The 24,730-nt window shown below is 34.2% G+C and overlaps 1 protein-coding gene across 36 annotated transcripts in view; it reads left to right on the forward strand.

The window, feature by feature from the left end:
* ppip5k1b (diphosphoinositol pentakisphosphate kinase 1b) overlaps window positions 1-24,730 on the forward strand; it is a 109,024-nt gene that overhangs the window by 67,049 nt on the left and 17,245 nt on the right. For 8 of the 36 annotated variants that reach the window (XM_087312141.1, XM_087312145.1, XM_087312143.1 and 5 more), the window contains 10 exons: window positions 3,648-3,769; window positions 4,879-5,061; window positions 5,136-5,277; window positions 6,072-6,295; window positions 7,499-7,626; window positions 8,080-8,194; window positions 10,248-10,355; window positions 10,431-10,547; window positions 12,545-12,682; window positions 13,780-13,876. In XM_087312141.1, coding sequence (XP_087168267.1) covers window positions 3,648-3,769; window positions 4,879-5,061; window positions 5,136-5,277; window positions 6,072-6,295; window positions 7,499-7,626; window positions 8,080-8,194; window positions 10,248-10,355; window positions 10,431-10,547; window positions 12,545-12,682; window positions 13,780-13,876 — 1,374 coding nt within the window. Of the gene's footprint in view, window positions 1-3,647; window positions 3,770-4,878; window positions 5,062-5,135; window positions 5,278-6,071; window positions 6,296-7,498; window positions 7,627-8,070; window positions 8,195-10,247; window positions 10,356-10,430; window positions 10,548-12,544; window positions 12,683-13,779; window positions 13,877-17,531; window positions 17,640-20,264; window positions 20,328-24,730 lie in introns of all 36 variants that reach the window. The other 28 variants (XM_087312113.1, XM_087312118.1, XM_087312117.1 and 25 more) reach the window with 7 other exon arrangements.

Genomic DNA, 24,730 nt, shown 5'->3' on the forward strand with positions numbered 1-24,730 from the left:
CCACTCAGAATACCTTAGCAACTACCTAGCAACACCTTAGCAACCACCTAGCAACCACTCAGAACACCCTAGCAACTGCCTAGTAACGCCTTAGCAACTACCTAGCAACCACTCAGGACACCCTAGCAACCGCCTAGCAACACCTTAGCAACCACCTAGCAACCACTCAGGACACCCTAGCAACCACCTACCAACACCTTAGCAACCACTCAGAATACCCTAGCAACCATCTAGCAACCACTTAGGACACCTTAGCAACCACCTAGCAACACCTTAGCAACCACCTAGCAACCACTCAGAACACCCTAGCAACCGCCTAGCAACACCTTAGCAACCACCTAGCAACCACTTACTACACCCTAGCAACCGCCTAGCAACACCTTAGCAACCACTTATGACACCTTAGCAACCACCAAGCAACCACTCAGAACACCCTAGCAACCGCCTAGCAACACCTTAGCAACCACCTAGCAACCACTCAGGACACCCTAGCAACCACCTAGCAACACCTTAGCAACCACCTAGCAACCACTCAGGACACCCTAGCAACCACCTAGCAACGCCTTAGCAACCACTCAGAATACCCTAGCAACCACCTAGCAACCACTTAGGACACCTTAGCGACCACTCAGAACACCATAGCAACCGCCTAGCAACACCTTAGCAACCACCTAGCAACCACTTACTACACCCTAGCAACCGCCTAGCAACACCTTAGCAACCACTTAGGACACCTTAGCAACCACCTAGCAACCACTCAGAACACCCTAGCAACCGCCTAGCAACACCTTAGCAACCACCTAGCAACCACTCAGGACACCCTAGCAACCACCTAGCAACACCTTAGCAACCACCTAGCAACCACTCAGGACACCCTAGCAACCACCTAGCAACGCCTTAGCAACCACTCAGAATACCCTAGCAACCACCTAGCAACCACTTAGGACACCTTAGCAACCACCTAGCAACACCTTAGCAACCACTCAGAACACCATAGCAACCGCCTAGCAACACCTTAGCAACCACCTAGCAACCACTCAGAATACCCTAGCGACCACCTTGCAACACCTTAGTAACCACTTAGCAACTAGTCAGAACACCTTAGCAACTGCCTAGCACCACCTTAGCAACCACCTAGCAACCATTCAAAACACCCTAGCAACCGTCTAGCAACACCTTAGCAACCACCTAGCAACTAGTCAGACCACCTTAGCAACTGCCTTGCACCACCTTAGCAACCACCTAGCAACCACTTAAAACACCCTAGCAACCGCCTAGTAAAATGCTAATTCATGCTAGAATCATGCTAACAACATGCTAATTCATGCTAGAATCATGCTAGTAACATGCTAATTTATGCTAGAATTATGCTAACAACATGCTAATTCATGCTAGAATCATGCTAGTAACATGCTAATTCATGCTAGAATTATCCTAGTAGCATGCTAATTCATGCTACAATCATGCTAGTAACATGCTAATTCATGCTAGAATCACGCTAACAACATGCTAATTCATGCTAGAATCATGCTAGTAACGTGCTAATTCATGCTAGAATCATGCTAACAACATGCTAATTCATGTAAGAATCATGCTACTAACATGCTAATTCATGCTAGTAATATGTTAATTCAAGCTAAAATCATACTAACATTCTATTTACACTTTAAAACCACTTCAAACTTTCAGATTCGGCTTTTCAAGCCACCATAAAGTTTGTCCTCAAACTTTAATATCTAGTTTAAATATATTTATCTTGCTTGTTAATTAAATACCATTTTGTTATTTAAACTATTATTTTTATGCAACAATCAACTTGCATGTTAATTTGCTATGAAGAAAAGGAAATAATTTTTTGCATGCTGATTTATGTGAAATCGTGAATATAGGTCTATAATCACCTTGCAAAATAGCTTTTTTGCTTTGTGTATAGGCTATTCAGTTCATAAGAGCAGTTCAATCTTTTATGAAGTTTGCTGTATAAAAATATAACAATTTAAAATATTTATGATTATCGGCCTATACATATCGGCTATCGGTCTCCAAGTCTGAAAAATTATCGGTTATCGGTATCGGCCGAAAAATCCATATCGGTGCATCCCTATCAAAAACCAAAAAAAAAAAGAGACTCAAAAGAGTTTTAAAGGGACTCAAACTTAATAAATAAAATGTTACAAAGTGTGTGCAATGATAAAGTGTAAACGCTGAACAATCAACGCAAACTTAATTATTAAATCTGAGCTTTCAAGTAAAGGATTATTCAAATACATGCTGCAACAGTACAAATTGTGATGTTAAATGACTACATTACCTCCTATACTGAAAAATCTTTCAGATGGGTCGCTAGTGGCTGGGATGCACAGGAAAAGAAGCCAAAAAGCCATTCTACATCGTTTTTTATTTACAATCTTTACTTCACTGCTTTTTTGAAAAGTGCGAGCACGTTGAAAAGCTCTGCAGTGTTTGGGTGTTCTGTGTTTGTCTAAGTCTGCCACTATTACAAAAATATGTATGTTCCATACAAAGTGTGAAGCCGATTGGTTAATTTTACTTGCATGAATCGCGGTGCACACACGTTATTCTAAAATGTTTTCAACTAGGTTGCCACTTGCGCCTCCATTGGAAAAACCCTAAGCATATTGGCATTCCTTCCAAGGCGTGCACTCAGCAGGTACATTTTAATAAAGCTATAGCTCTTCATACCAAAGTTTCATACTTAACTTTTTTTTAATCGTTATTGACAATAGTGTTCGGTTGATAACTATCAATATTGTTTTATTAGCCCAGCCCTACTCATAATTGACAAAAAGTTTAAGTTGATGAAGAATTACAAAAATGAAGATGAAACCATTATCATTTAAAAAGTAAGTTGTTGAAATTACAATAAAAAATTAAGATACAATGGTGTGGCGTAAAAAGAGGGTTTAAACATGATGTCATATAATGTGACATGCATGAACAGACCAAAAATAAAAATAGGTTAGTTCAGGTAGTTCTCTCAGATGGACATTCTGGAATCTCAAATCAGACTTTTGTTTGCTCGTTGTTGGAGTGCAGTGTAACGCTCTTGTGAGAAGCTCCTAAGCCCATGTTGCCAGAGTGTGGCTGAATTGAAATGCTTGAACTTGAGTTTTGAATTTTGCAGAAAAGGGGTGAAGGGGTTAAAATTTGCTGTTCACTTACGCCATCCTAGATGTAGGTGACTTTTTCTTTTCTTCAGTAGAAGCTGAAACTGTGATCCTTTGTGATTTCATAAAAATGCAAGTCAAAAAAACACTTATAGGCAAAACAAATTGAATACCCGTGCCCTCCCTGTGATCCACTGAGAAAGGAAAATGATTGTTCTGTGCCAAAAAGAAACATTATTTACAAAATTTTCACTATTCCTGGTATGGAGCTCAGGCTTTGGGGTATTAATTTTGTTTTTGCCTGTATGTGACTCTCAAATTCCCAGTAGCCGTTGACTTGTATTTTATAAATCACCAAAGACCAAGGTTTTAGTAAAAGTCGTATTGTTCAACTGATGAAAAAAGATGCCCTGAGGGCGAATAAATGAATAGCAAATGTTTATTTTTGTGTGAACTGTTCTGGACTGTAAATTTGTTTTCTTTCGCTGTTTTAAGTTCCACTTGTCTGTGTCTATGCAGGTGATTATGCAGGTTTCCCTGGTTGTGGTCTTCTGCGTTTACACAGCACTTACCGCCATGACCTCAAAATTTATGCCTCGGATGAGGGTCGTGTGCAGATGACGGCGGCGGCGTTCGCAAAGGTTTGTTTGGGTTTTGTCTACAAGAGGATGTTGGTACATAATGTATTTACTGTAGATGAGGGTGAACTGTTGTTGTTCAAAATACTGTATGTGACAACTACTGAAAATTACGATGTTTAATTTTAATTTTATTGGTTTCTGTTTATTTATTTATTATCTATAGTAGTATTAAATTATGTAGTTGTGTATTTATAAATGTGGGTTGTTTGTTTACTTTTTAAAATATATATAATTTTGTTTATTTATTGATTTATAAATGAATGTGTATTCATTTTCATTTTATTTTTTTATTTATTTCAAATATTTCATATTTATTTTGTATTGGTTTATTTTGTTTATTTATTTATTTTGTTTTCATTTTATTTGCTGGTTTGGACTTTGTAACAGTTTTTTTACTGAACAACAAAATATTTTTGTTGCACAAACTATGTATTAGTTTTTAATAAATACATAATACTTCAGATTTCTCCATGATTGAATTGGGTTTATTTATTTATTTATGGGTTTTATTTGTTTTGTTTTAATTTTTTATTGTTTGATTTATTTATTTTTTATTATTATTAATTGCACTTACACTTTAATGCTGTTTGTACTAAAAAAATATTTTTTGTTGTATATAAATGATCTGTTATTATTACAAATGATTATTTTCAAAATCCACATTAGATTAAATGATAGCTTTATTTATTTAAAAGTGTTTAATTTTTTGTTTTGTTTTTTGTTTTTTTTAATATTTTATGTATTTGTTTTCTTTTTTTGCAATTTTTGTTTTTATTATTGATTGAATTTTCATCATTTATATTATTTATTTATTTATTTTATTATTTATTTTTATTTTTATCTTTTATTTATATTCTTTTTATTTTTTATTATATTTTTATTATTATTCGATTATTTTTATAAAATGTATGTTTTCTAAAAGTCTTTAAATGAAAGATTTTGTTTATTTTAATATTTATGAATATTGATATATTGATAATATTTATTAATATTTATGATTTTTTTTCTATTAGCGTTTATGTTGTTGTGTTTTATTATTGATTAATTTATTTTTGATAATTTGATTTATTATATTTAACATTATTTTTTTTCTGCATGGCTGTGTTCAGGGTCTGTTAGCTCTAGAAGGAGAGTTGACCCCTATCCTGGTTCAGATGGTGAAGAGTGCCAACATGAACGGGCTTCTGGACAGTGACAGCGACTCACTCACCGACTGTCAGCAGAGAGTCAAAGCTCGGCTACATGAGATCATGCAGAAGAGCAAAGACTTCAATGACGATGACTACAGCAAGGTGAAGCCACTGCCTGTTTAATTCCTAATCTCAGATTAACTAAATCGATGTTAAATGTGTGCCGTGTCTTTCAGTTGGCTCCGACAGGCAGCCCGTCTTTGGTGAACTCAATGGGGATCATCATCAATCCCGTCAGGACCTGTGATCAAGTTCACACCCTCATTAAAAGCCTCACTCAGCAGATCTGCAGAAGACTGGAAGACCCCAAATCTGCTGGTCGGTGCCTATTTAAAGTGTTGCAGGCAGTGTACATTTGACGTCAGGATTTTTAGCCCACCTAAATTATTAGTCCCCTGTAAAGTTTTTCCAAAGAAGATCTTTTCTAAACATAATAGTTTAAGGAACTAATTTCTAATGACAAATTTCTTTTATATTTGCCATGATGACAGTAAATAATATTTTACTAGATATTTTTCAAGCTTAAAGTGCAATAGGCTTAACTAGGCTTAAAGGCTTAACTAGATTATTTAGGTTGGTTTGTTTTGTAAACAATGGATAATCTATGTAAAATATGCATAAATAGCATATGTTCACACACACACGCACACACACAAACACACACACACACATATATATATATGTGTGTGTGTGTGTGTGTGTGTATATATATATGTGTATGTATGTATGTATGCTGAATATCTGATTCTGAATTACAAATTTGGAGTGATAGTTAATGAGTTCATTTAATATATTATAATAATAATAATTCTAAAACAATATATAAGTTTATTATTTTAGTAGTATTTAAAAATAAATTTTTCTCTTTCTTTATTTAATAATATAATATTCTTCTATTCATTCATTCATTCATTCATTAATTCATTCATTTATTCATTCATTCATTCATTCGTTCATTCATTTAAATCTGTTATGTTATTGTTGCTGTTTAAACGTAGACCAGATTTCTGCAACTTTTGTTACACCGAATGACCCCAGAATGTGTGTTCGGTAAATCATGGTAAAAACATATGATTTTTTGTATGTGTAATGTTAATGTGTGTCATTGTCAGACCTGCAGTTGTACCACAGTGAGTCTCTGGAGCTCATGCTGCAGCGCTGGTCTAAACTGGAGCGGGATTTCCGAATGAAGAACGGCCGCTACGACATCAGCAAGATCCCAGACATCTACGATTGCGTGAAATACGACACGCAGCACAACAGCTCTCTGGCTCTGGAGGACACCCTGGAGCTCTTCCATCTGTCCAAAGCGCTGGCAGACATCATCATCCCACAGGTAAAGGAGACCATGACCATGGCGAATTACATCCCTTTTATTACTTTACCTTTGGTTTGGAGGTACGCCAATCAACTGGTTGAAAATATAAATCGTTCTGTAATTGCATGATGTTTTTAACATTAAAGATGCTGCATAAAATGAAATGTTTGTAGATCATTAAGAAACATGCTAGCTACGTGAACATACTTTTTATTTATCTGAAAAGCAATACTGAGTTTGGTTATTCACTGCAAAAATTGCTTAATATCTAAATGTCTAAATATCTAAATATTCTTAAATCAAGAAGCATTTTCCAGACAAGCAAAAAATATTGGCTTGTGTTGAGAAATAACATTTCAAAATGAAGTGAGTATTTCCTTAAAACAAGCTAAATAATCTGGCAATGGGGTAAGCAAATAAATCTTGTTTTTTGTTTTTGACATAATTTTTTTGCCTCGCCCATTGGCAGATTATTTTGGTTTTATTAAACAAACACTCACTCTATTTTGGCATATTATCATTTCAAGACAATATGTTTTGCTTGTCTAGAAAATGCCTCTTAATTTAGGAATTTTTAAATATTTGGACTAGAAACAAGACAAATATTCTTAGTATTCTTAGTAGAAACAAGACATATATTCAAGACAAATATTCTTCAATCTGGCAACCTCCATGTAAAAAAACACCCCTCTCCAATATTTTGAATTTGAACCGCAATAGCTAGTTTAGCCATAGGGAATCCTGCTTACTTCACCTTTAAACAATACGATTGTACAAATAAAACTTTTGTGTTTTGGTAGTTTTCATTGTAGCTCATGTTTATGCAATCACTTGGAGTTTTACATGCTTTGAAAAAAATGAGCAGGAAGTTGATCGGTTTTTGTTAAATTTTACAAATCATTATGTTTTTATTTTGAACTTTAATTTCAATTACTACCTGCCCAGGCTAATATCTGTACTACCTTTGTTTGGATCTTGAAAGTGCAGTTGTTGCCTTTAATATGAAATCAATGCAGATTCAGCACGCATGAACATACATGTATAGATTTAAATAAAAAAAAAAAAATTCTTGCTTTTTTTTTTAAATGGATCAATTTGCTTATAAAACATTGGCTATTGGAATCGGCCATGAAAAATCAGGATTCATTTTTTTATATATATATATATATTTTTTTTTAAACTAGTTTTTGTTATCTGCATATACACTCATGTTGTTTTCAGGAGTATGGAATCACTAAAGCAGAGAAGCTGGACATCGCTAGTGCCTACTGTCTGCCGCTGGTCAAGAAGATTCAGCTGGATCTTCAGAGGACTCACGAGGATGAGGCCGTCAACAAGCTGCACCCACTGTGAGTCTCTGTACTAGCGAGCACAGTCAAGGCTCAATCACTGTGCACTTTATACATCCTCTGAAGTTCTCTAGTTTATTATTTCCTGTAGGTTTACAGATACATGCAAACTATACAAACCGATGGTAGCAACAACTTTTTGGCAGTTGTCTAATTGAGCAGGGTTCGCTTTTTTAGGTGTCTATGTTTTGATAAAAATGTATATACAGTATATTCATTCAATAGACAAAACAGCATGTGCATAATTTAATTTTTTTTAAAGAAAATGATCAGCCTTCTATTTAACCATTCATATTTATGGAATATATTGAGCATCTTGCTATAAGTTTGAAGTAGTTTGGCTTTAGCTAACTATACAGATTTGTGGCACACACACTGTTGTAGAAGCCATGTTGTGTCCTTCAGAACCTGTGAGTGATCAGGTTGTGTTTTTCATCTCTCCTGGTGGTTCAGGTACTCGCGGGGTGTGATGTCTCCGGGTCGACACGTTCGAACCCGGCTCTACTTCACCAGCGAGAGCCATGTGCACTCTCTGCTCAACATCTTTCGCTACGGAGGCCTGCTAAACGTGAGTCTGCTAATATCATACATGTTTTACTATTCATTAATGTTCTCTCTCTCTCTCTATATATATATATATAGAAATAGCATAAAAACACCCATTTTAAAAACACAGCCCAAAGTGAAATTAAACAGCTGATGCAGAGAGAACACGTCTGTTATGCTTGGAGGTGACAACGAGGGTCAGATCCAAATGCAGCTTTTATTAGAATGGTCAGGCAGGCAAGGTTCAAACAGTGATAGAGGGAAACATGAAGTTAATCCTCCAAAGAGTAGTCGGTATAACAGGTAAATGGTTGAGTTTGGCATCAAAACAAACATAAACATTATAAATGTACAAGGATAAAACACTGCAAGACTAAACAGGGAAACGCTTGGTAGTGCTTACTACAGGGCAACAGGACTCGGTCCCACTTTATATTAAGTGTCCTTAACTACTATGTACTTGCATCAAAAAATAAATACAATGTACTTACCGTGTTCATAATGTATTTGAGAACACTTGTGGTGCTCTTGAGTTGGGATAGGGGTAGGGTTATGGACAGGTTTGGTGGTATGGGTAAGTTTAAGGGTGGGTTAAGGTGTAAGGGATGGTCAACAGTGTATTTACAAATGTAATTACATAACTTAATTACATATGTATTTACATACAGGTATTTAATCAAGCATAAGAAAATACATGTATTTACACAATAAGTACATTGTAACGAATTATTATTTTGGTGTAAGTACAAAGTAGTTAAGGTCACTTAATATAAAGTGGGAGTCAAGACTCAATAAAGATGTGTGTGTAAGTGTTGGGTATATAGTCCATGTAATTAGTCATGACCAGAGCCAGACGGAATTTGCGGATGTTTTTTACTATTTCTGCGGAGAATTTTGGTAAAATTCTGCAGAACTATTTTGGGAGTATCCAGCGGAGTATGATAACTAAAACATAATATATGAAATAAAAAGTAATAAATTACTGAATAAAAACTGTATACATTCAGATATATACATTTACTGAAGTAAATAAACAGAATTAATGATGGGCTAAAAATCTGCAGAAATCTGCGGAATTCTGCGGAAAATCTGCGGAATTCTGTACGCGCAGATTCTGTGTGGGCCTAGTCATGACAAGCTTCAGCTGTGTATGTGTAATCAAGAGGTGGCCTGAAACTGGTGTGTGACTGCAGGGCATGTTGGGAGATGTAGCTCGATTCAGTGGCAGATGTGATCATAGTGTGTCTGGTCTCTCACTCTAGTTTACTCCATGGATGTTTTTTGCATTACACAATGTCTGCTCTGTTTCATTTAGGATCATCACTGTCACTTTTATGCAATTTGTAACATTTTTGCTTATTTATTGATTTTTTAATTTATTTTTATTTATTGCATTGTGACTTCTGGTTTATTACCAAGATTTTATGCAAGCTTCTAATTCTCTGCATTTTTATTAGTTATTTTATATGAGTTTATAAACTTGAGTTTAAGAAAACTATAATTTATTATTATTATTATTATTGTTGTTGTTATTATTATTTGAGTATTTAAATTTGCATTGGTGTGAACACAGCATTACGCAGCATCATCTGCATATTTGTTGTGTTGTTTATTGGTGTTATTAATTGTAATTTGCTTACTTGTTTCTGACTGATTGTTCACTCATCTTCATAAACTGTTATATGAGAGGCTAGTCATGTCTTTTGTAGAAATAAAATTGGAATTAAGAATTGTGAATTTTATAAGAAGGCTACATGGAGTAATTTATTAGAATGTAACATGGACAAACATAAAAACAACAAGCACTTTATTTATATATTATATATATTTTTTAATTGACAGTGACAATCTAAACATCTGTCCTGACTGGACCAATTGTAAAAATCCTTAACATTTAGGCAGACCAATGAAGAAATTGAGATATGCATAAATATTCTATTTATTTATTTTTTTAATTCTGTGGCTGTTTCCAAAGCTATCAAATATGGATATTTCCTCAAAGTAAGATATTTTATTGAAGTTAGAAATTCCAGTATTGTGACAACACTCGTTTTATCTAATACATGTCTGTTCAGGAGCAAAAAGACGAACAGTGGAAGCAGGCGATGGATTACCTCAGCGCTGTGACTGAACTCAACTATATGACGCAGATAGTTATTATGCTGTATGAGGACAATAACAAGGTAGGAGACTTACCTCCATCAACTTTTGTGCCAAATTCCCCTGTTTCTTACATTTGTTGGCGTTTGTGTCTGTAGGACCCTTCCTCAGAGGAGCGTTTTCACGTAGAGCTGCACTTTAGTCCAGGAGTGAAGGGCTGTAAGGATGAGGAAAATGCACCACTGGGTTTTGGCTTCAGGCCTGCTTCCTCTGAGGTTTGTGTGTTTTTAAGCCAACTATTTGATTACCCTTGTGTTGTTTTATTATACATTAGTAAGGCCTACTACTAAGCTTTAATTAATAACTGCTCTAATATTCAATAAAAAAAATCATCTACTTAAACAATAATGTTAGTTTACAGTCATTTAAATGAAAATAAATCTCATTGTTATTATTTTTGAACATCATATTTTCCAAACTGTTAATTAGAAAGAAATATTAAAAGATATCATATTTGTTAGTACACAATATACTTGGATTTTGAACATATATTTCTTTATATGTCTGAGGACAAGAAGATTTATCATTACTTTTGTGAATAAGTAATGAAGAAAGAAGATTACCATTACTTATTCTGCTTTATTTTTTACAGTACAAAATGACATTCAGAGTGTAAACTTCAGAAGTTAAATTTTTGATGTTGAAATTAAACGAAGAGAAAACTTCATTTGGGAACAGACATGAGGTTCTCAAGGTGAATGAGTACCTTGGCACTAAGGGTCAAACAACAAAAATAAAGTCAGGAATCTTGGTGTAATTCTGGAGTCTGATCTAAGTTTCAGTAGTCATGTCAAAGCAGTAACTAAATCATCATACTGTCATTTTAAAAACATTGCAAGAATCAGATGCTTTGTTTTCAGTAAGGACTTAAAGAAACTTGTTTATGGTTTAATCAGCAGCAATGTGGATTACCGTAATGGTATCCTAACTGGCCTTCCCAAAAAGATAGTCATACAGGTGCAGCTCATCCAGAACGCTGCTGCCAGGATTCTGACTAGAATCAGAGCACATCACAACTGTCCTCAGGTCTTTGCACTGGCTCCCAATTACATTCAGAAGAGATTTTAAAGAATTACTACTTGTTTATCAATCACTAAATGGCCTAGAACCTCAAAACATTACACAGATATGCTCACTGAATACAAACCGGATCCCTCAGATCATCAGTATCCAGTACATTAGAAATTCCAAGAGTTCAGTCAAAGCAGGATGAATCAGCCTTCAGCTATGCCCCCTCTGCTGCTGGAATCAGCTGCCAGAAATGATCAGATGTGCTCCAACATTAGGTACATTCAAATCAAGACTGAAAACGCATCTGTTTAGCTGTGCCTTTATTGAATAAGCACTGTGCTTTTTCCCACAGATCGCACTATTGTGTCTTTCTTTTCATTTTCATTGTTTTATAACCTGTTTTTAACACATTTTTATTTGTTTTTAATAATTTTTAATTATTTTAATCATTTTTATTTTCTTGTCTCTTTTATTCCTGTTTTTCAATTTTGAATTCTTTGAAGTGCCATTGGGTGTGAAATGTGCTATATAAATAAACTTGCCTTACCTTGAAATAAATGTTTTACTTGGTATTTTAGCAACTTTATAAGTACAGTGATGACAGTATGATATGCAAACAAAAATGTATTTAAAAAGTAGTAGTACAAAGTTTATATATATATATATATATATATTTGGGTCTTGCGTTACATAAGAAACGTGATTGAGTTCAGCGATGATTCATTTTTCAGCTGATTATTTTTCATGAATGAATGCCTGCAAAGGATTATGAGGTGATTTGAAGGTTTTGAAATGAAGGCCGCCTTCAAAGAATTATTTCAAATTGAGATGTGCTTGAGAACAGAGATGAATTACGTGGATAGATAGACAGCTGTACTAGATTGAGCCGGGTCATACTGTCTTAATGAATGAATCTGTGAATCATTAACATTCAAAAACCAATTCATTGATTTAGTAATGGAGAAAAAGACTTAAGTGCTACAAATATTCTGCTTCTGAACTATTTTATTTGTAAAACAGAAAAAGCAAAGAAGTGCTTTGTTGAACTGTGGTTTTAAATTAAAACCATGTTTGTGTTGACTTATGTGATGATGTGGTGGAAAACTACACTCTTGCTGGTGTGAAATACTGCATGCTGGACAGCTTCCAACTTTCCTAACTTTATTATTATTATTATTATTATTTTTGATAAATATAACAGAACCACGAGAAGCAAACGAACCCAGGCAGTCTTGAAGACCTTTCTCAAGATGAGCCGGATAGAGCCGTACTCACTGAGCCAATCAACATCCAGAAGAAGTCACCGCTGGTCCGCAACCGCAAGGGTGGATCTATGGAGGTACTCTATTGTACTTTTAAGCTCTTGAGCTTTTATTTGATGATTAACTGATAAAATTATCAATTCAACCAATATGAAATTGTCTATTTAACAATGATGGTTATGTTACTACTACTAAAAGGGTTGCAACAATACAGAATTCTCTTTTTATAGTTAATTGGTTTTATATGGTTTTAAATATTGTTCAGTATCATATATTCAATAAAAATAAATGAATAATATAGTCAAATTTAACCCTGGTTTATATTTAATTTTTACTGTGTAAATTAAATAAAGGTAAACCATTATTGAGCTACATATATAGTCAGTCAAGAGCAGAGATTTTGTTGTTTGATTGATATTAAACATATGATAATGTTTTATAACCAGTTGAATATTGGTAATGTTAAACCGATTAAACGCCTGTCAAGTCAGACTCATTGACTTAATCGTTTGTCATAATAAAGTTTTACTTCAACTGTATCTATTACAAAGTATAACTGTAGTAAATTGTATGCAGTCTGTATATAGTCTCGCTTGGTTAGGTGCGCATCTATGGATTTGGTCTTCAGTGTTTGGATACTCAGCCGTGAAAATTTAACCACACTGTACTGAACTTCAACTCTGAAAACTGGACTGACAGTTTTAGTTTTCAATTAACTGGAACTTCTATGTTAAGCTACTTTGACACAATCTCCATTGTAAAAGCACTATAGATATAAAGACAAATTGAATTGAACTGAATAGTAAATTAATCAAAAGCCATTTATACAGTCTGTGATTTTTAACTTTATAATCTTAAGAGTCCTAAAAAATCTATAAGAATATCAAACTATAACTGCGATTTTCACACTGATTATAAGTATATTAGCATTTTATAATAATTTCTGTTGAATCTTTTGACACTGAAGCCTGAAGTAGTGATTCTAATTAAAAAATGAGATTAGACATCTGATATTTAAAAATATATAAATAACAAATAATTAATCAAATAATATTAAACAGTAGTGTACAAATAAAAATGTATGTATGGAAGAAAGTTTATATTAAAACTGCATGTAAAAAGTGGTGTGTTTGTGCTAAACTAAAAGCCATTTTGTATGTTTCTCATTTTGCAGGCTCTATCAGAGAGCAACCCTTCATCTCGTGGCCTGGCATATCGTATCTTCCCCTCATCATCCCGTCAGTCACCAGAGATCAAACCCAGCGGCCTAGGTAATAAAAAAAGCCACTTAATTTGTATTGTTTTCATGTAGTAAATCTCATCAATCATCAGTCTCAGTAGAGAAACTTCTGGATCTCTCCTAAAACTCCTGTCCCGGTTGACCATTAAACGCTCTGCTTTCTGTTTAGCACCAACGGGGCAGTTCAAGGACCCTCTTCAAGTTTATTTCGACCATGCGTCAGAAATGTGCCCGCGCTGCCAGTATTGGTCTAAATATGGCTGCTGGCAGGACGTTCGATGCTATTTCCGTCTATACTATTTCTATCTCCAAAGAACACTTATGAGGCTACAATACGCACTGTTTCCCAGGTTTGAAGTGGTGTAGTGTTCAGAGATTGTGGCTAATGTCATTTGCACCTTACTTAACAGATACAGCATGATTTTCAGGTGGATATATTAATAATTAATGCATGTTACATCTGGCATGTTCTTCATTCAAGCTTTTAAGCGAATGCTGTTTTTTTTGTGCTGCCCTCTAGTGGCTGAATTTTGGAAATATGTTTTGTTTTGTTGTTTCAGAGCCACAGATGTACTTTAATTATGTTTGTCAGTGTTTTATTCTACTGCACTGGCAATATGTTTGCTGAAAACATAATATCAGTGGTTAAAAAGTTAATCTGTGTGCCTTTAGTTGAGCCTAAAGGAACAGTTCAGCCAAAAATGAATGTCAAAAGTTGGTTTGTGAGCATCAAAGAATAAAGAATAATTTGAAGATAGAGCTTTAAATGTTGAATATTACATTTTGTTTAACATGGTTTTAAAAAAACATGATGATTTTCAAAAAATTGCTACTTTTAGTTATTTCAAAAAGTTTTAAAAATTGTATGAAATGGCAATCTTTCATCTTAAACTAATGTAATGGCATATTAGTTGGCATGCTTTGATCGATTGGCTGAAGACTGGTATCGGACGATAATCACATTTTATGACTCGATCGGTACTTGCTAATCTGGCCAATCTCATGAACCGATCGTAGGCGTTTTGAATTAGATAAAATACCCCGGATATCATGGAGATGAGGGAGAATTAGCAGGAGATTGGAATGGCCTTGCATGTAATTAGGATATTTCACATATCTAAAAACTAAAAGTTTTGTGGTTTTAGCTATTTTATCTATTATTTTCTGTAAAGCTGCTTCTGACCATGACATATCCACACTAAATGGTTATAAGAGACATGTTTAAAGGATTATATAGAACATCCTTCATTTATTCTCTTAGGTAAGGAGAGATCTCCACTCAAGTGTCATACATCCTTAATGCATTATAAAGCTTGAGGCATCAGAATCGTTAATCTCACTCGGCTGTGAAAATCCTGATTGGAGCATCCCTGCATATTAGTATATTTTATGTACACTTTAAATAGAAGTTATTCCTTATATTAAGTATTCTTAAAATATATTTTAAAATGTAAAATATTGTTTATTAAATATTAATTAATTATATTATTTTGTTTGTTTCTGCATGCAAAATTTATTTCTTTTAAATATTTCTAAATTTTTGTCAATTATGATAATTATTATAATAGTATAAAAATAGAGGTTGTTATTTTTTTTGTCAAATTTGTTGTAGGTTATGAATTTATAATTATTACCTATTTAATATTTTAATTTAAATTAACATTTTAGAGAATTGTGCTATGTCTTTCAAATAAATATACTGTACCATTCCTATTAACAAATTAGTCTTTTTAATAATAATATATATGTTTATATTATCTATTTATTAATATTTTCTATTAGATATACTGTTAAATGTTATATATAACACGTCATCGCTGCTGCTTCAGTGAGAAGCGCTCTCACTCAGCCTCACAGAGGAGATTTCTCTAGTTATATCGTTTCAGTCGTTTGATATGCAGTGACATGCAGTCAAATATTTCGCCAAACAGTCTTTAGGGATGTGGTGACATGCAGTCAGATATTTGGCGCTCATAAACAATCATAAAGCCCTCGTGCTGCTGCTGCAGGAATGAGGAGGTCTGCTGAAGGCAGTGAGGAGTTTGTGTTTTTAATAAACTACGGCAGTTTGCGTTCACTGAACAGTAAGATTGAATAATAAATCCATATGAAACAGACCCTTAAAAGTCACGTCTCGCTTTCAGTTTCAAAGCCCAAGTGAACCGCGCTCAGGCACACCTCTTCCAACCGGGCCAGGGCCGGCCAAGTGAACCGTGCTTAAGCCCGATTCAGCGCACTCACACTTCTCAAACGATCTGGGAAACGGGCCTGGGCACTGTACGGATGGCATAGTGTGAGTAGGCCCTTAAAGGCTTAACTAGGTTAATAAGGTGAACTAGGTAGGTTAGGGTAATTAGGCAAGTTATTTTATAATGATGGTTTGTTCTGTAGACAATCGAAAAAAAATTAGCTCAAAGAGGCTAATAATTTTGTCTCAAAAATAGTTTTAAAAAATTCGAAACTGCTTTTATTCTAGCTGAAATAAAACTAATAAGACTTTCTCCAGAAGAAAAAAATATTATCAGACATACTGTGAAAATTTCCTTGCTCTGTTTAACATCATTTGGGAAATATTAAAAAAGAAAAAAAAAATCAAAAGGGGGCTAATAATTCCGACTTTAACTGTGTGTGTGTGTGTGTGTGTGTGTGTGTGTGTGTGTGTGTGTGTGTGTGTGTGTGTGTGTGTGTGTGTGTGTGTGTGTGTGTGTGTGTGTGTGTGTGTATATATATATAAATGAATGTACATCTTAAAATTATTAGACCCTAATATTTCGCGGTTTCTCGATCGCTGAATCTAATGCAAAATCAACAAAAAGGTGCACTTTTTTTGCAATTCTGCAAAATTCTTAATTTAAACGCAAAATTATTGCAAAAATGTAAATAATCATAAAATATCCAATTCCAAACCATATAATCAAATTATGTTTATTTCAGTTTGCAACTTATGATGTTGCATATGCAGCGTATGTGATTTCAGTACAGTACATGGAAATGGGAGGAAATTGTTTTGCAGCCTGTGCAGTAAGCAGTTGCGGATGAAGTGGAGTGATTTAGATGTGAAGTCAATGCAAAGATGCCATTAGACACCCTGTGGCCCAAATTGAGTGATTAACATGGCCTGAATTTAGCAGTTTGTGCATTTGACGTTTGTCAGACTGCAAAAGTAAGTGGGAGCAAACATCTAACAAACAGAGCAATGGAACTGACAAAAAACCAAAAGGCTTACAATGATGGAGATTGGTTTAAGGATGATGGCTGCTGTAGAATGACCGAATTGAAAGACATTATTTTTGTTTTTACATATATGGCTGGTATTATGATGTGCGATAAATCGATAAATGAAAAAAAACGCTTTCATGCCATTGACGAGTTTTACAGCAATCTGTGTTCTAGGTGTAATGTTTTAGAGGAAGATCTAAAGATCTACAATTTTCCTTTGGCTATATATATATATATATATATATATATATATATATATATATATATATATATATATATATATATATATATATATATGGCTATATTTGGCTATATACTGCCCCGCAGTTCAGAAGCCTTTATTGTAGAAAAGGTCATTTAATTTTTGGTTGAACTGTCTTTTAATGTTTTCAACCTGCATGTTCATTTGTACAAACTAACCATTACTAACCAGCCGCTCCACCCCATAATCCCTTTCTGACATGCAGGAGCCCAGTGTGCAGGCCTCTTCAGCGCCTCCTTCCCAAACCTCAGAGATCTAACACGAGCACCACGAAAAAACCCCTCCTCACTCAAGAATCTGTCTTCTCAAGCCGGTACGCACCCACAAATACACATACACATTCTGTCCATCTGTGAGGCGAAGACTTAAAGAATTAGATTTTCTTCTGTGGAGTGAAGAAATAATAATAGTATAAAAAAAAGTTGGATTTTTTTTTCTCACAATTTTGACTCAGAATAAAGAGTTTATATACTGCTAGACTTAGGAACGATACAACACTTTAATTTAATTGTATCTTTTTCTTTATTTGTATTTATTATGAATTGTTGTGCATGGCAGTACTCAGAACACATGCAAATACAGAAATGCACTGCAAGTATCACAGACCACATCGAAAATGTGTCGCTGGACCCCAAAAAGTTTAGAGATTGTTTATTAGATTTTATGGAGATGCAAATAGTAAACATTAATTAATCAATCTCTGACTAAACATGTGCATTAAAATACTCACAACACATGCAAATACAGAAATGCACTGCAAATAGCACATGTCGGGGGACCCCAAAAATGTTAAAGATTTTTTATTAGATTTCATAGAGAGATGCACTCCCACTGCAAAATCGTCCCAATTGATCTAGCATTATATATATATTTTTCCAAATAAAGATAATAATTATCTGGTGAAATTGTTTTCATATTACAATATACTTTATATTCGAAATAAAAATATCGCAATGTTAGATTTTACCAATATCGTGCCGCCCTAGTTTGTAGCTTGCATTTTTTGGCTATAAACTGTGGGGTAATTTAAAGAATATGTCTAAATTGAGTTTATTAGAGCTTTAACAGTCATATAAATATTTCTTAATGAATTCACACGACCACATAACAAATGTATTTTTTGCAGTTTATTCTTTACAAATATTAGAGAAAAAAGATTGGTGAGATTTATCTTCAGAAATACAGTAAGAAACTCAAATAATGTACTGTGAGAAAGTCTAGTAACTTGAAATTATGATCACAATTCTCAGAATTATTTACAGTACAGGAGCATCTCAAAACATCTGAATATCAACTTACAGCTTAGTAAAATTATTAATTCACAATCTCAAATCATTTAAATGTTCTATTTTTAGCTTGATTAGTTTGATCAGTTTTGTCTTTAAATACCGAACCTGTCTGTGGCATTTCTGTTTTTTGAGATGTGTCTATAGACTATATAAACAGAATAATATAACTATATATCAGAATAGCAAAACTAAAAAAAAAGAAAAATACAATAAACATTTTTAAATAAAAACTCTGAATAGCAAGATATAATTTTGTCAAAAAAAGTCGTAAATTAAAGTCATAAAAACCTTTTTTCTTTCAGTTCTGAGTTTGTTTCACTTTACTTAGGTATTTTTTAATTTTGAGCTTATATCTTAAAATGTTCACCATTTTTCTCTGAACTGAAATAAAAAAAGTATTAAAAACATCACAGATCTAAACATCACATTATAATAATGCTACCCAGAATTGTGAGATTAAAAAGTTGCAGCAGCTTTTTTATTGAAGAATGGCCTACATAGTTTATAATCTCTCATTTAATGTAGGCCTACTCTGACAAATCAAATAGAAGTTGATTTAGTATTCATTATTTCTATAACACAATCTCGCAGCATAATTCTTTCAATATTTATCAAAAGGTTTAGTCTGGGCTTTAAAGGTGTCCCAAATCAATTCATTACTTGGCAAACATTTACATCTAACTATTCATCAATATCTCGCTTGGGGAAACAAGGTTTCCACACTTTCGGAATAAAGTCAGTACTAATCATTTGTCACCTTTGCTGCCTACATACTAATAATAAGCATGCTGCATGTAAACAAACATTCAGTAATTGGCTAAATTGCATACATTTGCAAGCTTTTTATGCAAAAGGTTACATTTTGGTGTCCTGTGACTGTGTGTTTTGATGGATAATATCTATGGAAACACAAATGACTGCTTTTAACCACAATCTCTAAAGACTCATTGACTAGTTCTGGATATTATGACTGTTTTCAAAACATTTATTGGAAATTGCATTCTAATTTCCTGGTTACAGTAGAGAGTATTCATCATCATCATTTATTTATAGAAATTGTTTTATTGGAAAGGAATTTCCTCTTGCATACAGTGGAAGGGAATGTCATTTCACTGTCTCCATCTGTCTTAAATACATTATTTGAAGTTGATTATTATTTAATATGATTACTACTTATTATTTATTAGCATGTTATGTGAATTGTATTTTGTACTGTCTGGAGCCAGCACCTAAGCTTTTCACTCATCATAGCACAAGTGCTGCTGATGATGTGACAATAAAAGTGATTTGATTTAAATTCTCTCTCCTCCAGAAGCATTAACAGTTTTGTCCACAAGGTGTTGCTGTGTCTCGTACATTTTAAACAGCACCTGAAATACTGCCATGTCATGCTGCATCCAAAAGGACATTGTAGCATGAAAGAATCCTGGATCATTTGTTGTGACCATCTGGTGTTTTTTGTTAATTTTTTTTCTGAATCCCCCATATTCATGGGCAACATCTGGGCCCGCTGTTATTTTTACCTGCTTGTTATAGATGGTTTTATGAGGACAGAAATGCTTGAAGATTGCGGATGAAAAGATTTAGAGTAAGGTCAAAAGCTCATGAGGGGCAGAGTGTAATGCCGAATGCCTGTTTTATCTCCTCAGAGCTGCTCTCTATGCCGGCAGTAAAGAGATTTTCTGTGTCGTATGCCAGGCATCCGACTAATGGTATGTTTGGAGCTTTTGAGTCCATTTTTTTATTGTTGACACTCTCCTGCATGCCCTCTGCCGTTGTTTCAACGTAGACTTCGTAATTTAGCACCGTTTGTGGTTCTTTTCATAAAATCGAGCAGATCTTTCTTCACCTTGGATTCTCACCAGACACACCCATCTTAATTTATTCCTCTTTCTGATTGGCTAGACATGGAAGAATATTTCTGCCATAAGATGAAAAAAGCTTGAAAACTGATTTTAGTTTTGTGTTGCAGTAAACATGCTGTTAAGTGTTTCCGTTTTACTGTTGTGATTTTGAGATTTATCGCTAAATTCCATTTCAGTTCAAATTCAATTTAAAAAACATTTTGAAAAACGTTAGATTCGTGATGTATTGCAGGAATTGGTAAATATTATACAGTAAATTCTCACAATTGCAAGAAAAACGGTCCAAATTAATTATTTAAGTTTTAATGATAATATTTTAACAAATATTTTTGACAAATCCCTATTATTACCTTTTTCAGAAAGATGAGTTTAAAAGGATAGTTCATCCAAAAATGAACATTCACTCACTATTTACTCACTCTCGAGTGGTTCCAAACTAGAGGTCTGCGCAGGACTGATTTTTTTAGTCCGGCTCCCGCCTACTCCTGTGAAGTTTTATTCTGCATCCGATCACACCCACTATAAATTCAGCCTTTGTTCACCCGCTGCTTGCTTAGAATATTTTCTACCCAATCATTCGCTAAATTTAATTCTGGTTTCCAAAATCTTACGTTTAAATTGGATACTGCCACAAGAGAGAGATAACAAATAAAAGTGTTGTGCAAGGATTGTGGGCTAAATGTCAGTTTTGTTTGCCTCATTGTGATGAGACATGATTGCCACCTTTAACCTGATATTACAGTCTTGTGACTGCTAAAGGTTAAACTTTGACATATTATCATATCACGCACAGGCTAATTTTTTCAATTTGTGTCTATGATGCATGAAAAAGACTCCCATATCTCAGACTTGCCTGATGTTGGTTTCCTAACAGTAAACTGATCAGTCCCTTCCTGAGGACCGTAAGGCACGTGCAGAAAGCACTGGTCATGCATTAAGCATGTGTAACAGTCTTGAATACTGACTGTACCGGTGCTTAATAAGAATGAGGAAATCACAGATATTCTTATTGTTAGACTGTATTGTTAGACTGCCCGCTCCTGTTCCAATTTCACCAAAGGTACCGACCGCTACCACGTTTTATTCTGAAAATCATTACTGCGCTGCAAGAAATCTGGTCAGGTGCAGACCTCTATTCCAAACCTTTATAAGTTTATTTCTTCTGTTGAGCACAAAAGAAGATATTTTTAATAACGCTGAAAACCTGAACCCCCTCACTCCCATAGTTGGAGAAGCTAATACTTTGGAAGTCAATGCAAGGTTACAGGTTTTATTACAAAATCATGGCAATTCCTACCTTTTTGATTTAGTGGCTTATTTGTATGAATTTCATATGATCTCATTTAAACAATTTACTATGATTTGTCCATCCCTCAGTGATAGTTGGGTTTAGGAGCAGGGTTTAGTGCCACGCCTCCTTTAAAAAGAAATTATTTTTGTACAACTGAAACTGACAAAGTGTAAAATACTTACATTTCCTCATAGGATCAGGCTGGGTTTTCAGCTTTAAAATATCTTTTTTAAAGGCTTGGAACCACATGAGAGTAAGTGAATAAAGACAAAAATTTTATTTTTGGGTAAACTATTCCTTTAAATCTAGAATTCCAGGGATACAGGGCAAAGTTGTGAGGTAAAAATATATATACAGTCAAACCTAAAATAATACACCCCCCTGGCAAATTCTGACAATGTTTTTGTTTAAATGTAAATAAAAGTTAAGAAATATATATTTTTCCACAATGTTTCCACTTGTACACTGTCTGACAAAAGTCTTGTCGTTAATTTAAGTTGTAAGAGCAAAAAATAATAACTTGACTTCTAGTTGATCGTTTAGAAAAATTGTAGAATATAGATTTTTTCCTATGAATCATCTGCTGAACCGCATCCCAATCATCATAAATACTGCAGAAGACCTATTGGTACCCGCATGGACCCAAGATGTTCAGAGAAATCAGTCAAGTTTAGTGAAGGAAAAATCATGGTTTGGGGTTACATTCAATATGAGGGTGTGCGATAGATCTGCAAAGTGGATGGCAACATCAACAGCCTGAGGTATCAAGACATTTGTGCTGCACATTACATTACAAACCACAGGAGAGGGCAAATTCTTCAACAATATAGCGATTCTGCTCATACGTCAGCCTCCACATCAAAGTGCCCGTAAGCAAAGAAGGTCAAGGTGCTCTAGGATTGGCCAGCCCAGTCATTAGACATGATCATTACTTAACATGTCTGGGGTAAAATAACGGAGAAGGCATTGAAGATGAATCCAAAGAATCTCGGTGAACTCTGGGAGTCCTGCAAGAACTCTTTCTTTGCCATTCCAGATGACTTTATTAATAAGTTATTTGAGTCATTGCAGAGAAGTATGGATGCAGTCATCCAAGCTCTTGGGAGTCATACACAATATTAATACTTTCTCTACTTCATCATGACTTTATATTCTATACTGTACATTATTTCTGTTAAGTGACAAGACTTCTGTCTAAGCAAAGTCAGACTTTACTGTGTGAATTAGATAATTAGAAATCAGGGCATGATCAAATGTTATTTTGGTAAAATAAGTGTAATCTAGAGGCCTTTGCCTTTTACATAAGCCACTTCTGATACCAAATGATCAACCTGAAGTCAAGTTATTATTTGTTGCTTTTTAAACTTGGATAGGCGACAAGACTTTTGTCAGGTAGTGTACATAGTCTTATCTTTTGGGAGAAGCCAGCCATTTCCGATCAAAATATGTATACTTTATATAAAATTAATTTTAAGTCAGAATTTGCCAGGGGTATAAATAATTTCAGGCTTGACTGTATATATATATATATATATATATATATATTCTGTGGCAGAAAAGATCTTCCATTACTAGATGCATGGGTTGTGTACCGAATATATCTCTCTTGATATATTGTTGTCTGTGTGGAAAAACGTGTGACCACCTTTCATGTTGATTTTCTTTATTTATAAATGGTTAACCTTCTACCACCATTACTGCTGGAATGATCACGTGACTTGAAATGCACCAAAATAGACTATTATTCTGGTCTAGAAATCATCTGGTCTTCATTCAAATCTTTAAAAAAATCTTAATCAATAGTAAGATATCTAAAGTGCCTTGTTTAACGCATATTCATAGAAAATATATTGAGTTCAAAGATATTTATTGCCATTTTTTCCAAGATGTTTAGCCTTTGAAGCTGGATGCCTATAAATTACTTTGCATGATGATCATATTTGCTAATGGTGAGGGTTAATGTGTGTTTTTACTTGATTCATTATCATGATTTTAATATTGCATTTTTAATGTTGATGTTTGCAGGGCATTTTTTTGCATGGTCTTTATTTTGGACAAGAAGAACCTAATGTTTCAGTTAGTGTTTACTAAGTATACTAAGTATTTACTAAAACATCCAAAATACTGTACACATTTTATACTTTTGGCACACATTATTAATTTGTGTCTGTAGGTTTCAGATTTAACATATATTTTTCCAGACGTTTATACAGTGGGGGAAATAATTATTGAATATGTAACAATTCTTCCCATAAAACATGTTTCTGAAGGTGCTGTTGACTTAAAATTTTCACAGAATATTGGTAACAACCAAAGAATACCATACATGCACAAAATGTGTTGAACACATAAAGAAAGGGAAGTGTGGAAATGCAGTGAAAGCCCAGACAGCAGCTGAAATCTCTTAGTAGTTCCTCAGCAACCCTCTGCCCTTTGTCATTGTAAATTATTATTTGCTACTTCAGTCCAACATCAACATTAGCAGGATGATGAAGATGAAACCAGGGTGGACATTTCAGGAAGACAATGGTCCAAAACACATCAAGGAAACTTTCAAATGCTTTCAGAGAAAGAAAATCAAGCTGTAGAATGGCCCAGCCAATCACCTGACTTGAATCCTACAGAAAATACAAAAAATAGCTCTGATTTCATAGACGAGACCCACAGAACCATCAAAATTTTACACTCTGTTGAAGTCAGTGAAAAATTCAATAGATTTGATTAGATTAGATTAGATTAGATTAGATTAGATTAGATTCAACTTTATTGTCATTACACATACTAGTACAATGCAACGAAATGCAGTTTAGGTCTAACCAGCAGTGCAATAGCAGCAAGTGCAGGATACAGGAATTAGTTATAAAGTGCAGTTATAGAAAACTATGGTGATATTAGAAGAATATCACCATAGAACATGTGACTTAATTCTTCATATGAGCGGCGTCTTTAAGCTAGCATA

The sequence above is a fragment of the Danio rerio genome, chromosome 25, assembly GCF_052040795.2.
Source record: "Danio rerio strain M-AB ecotype USA chromosome 25, GRCz13ab, whole genome shotgun sequence".
NCBI classification, from domain to species: domain Eukaryota; kingdom Metazoa; phylum Chordata; class Actinopteri; order Cypriniformes; family Danionidae; genus Danio; species Danio rerio.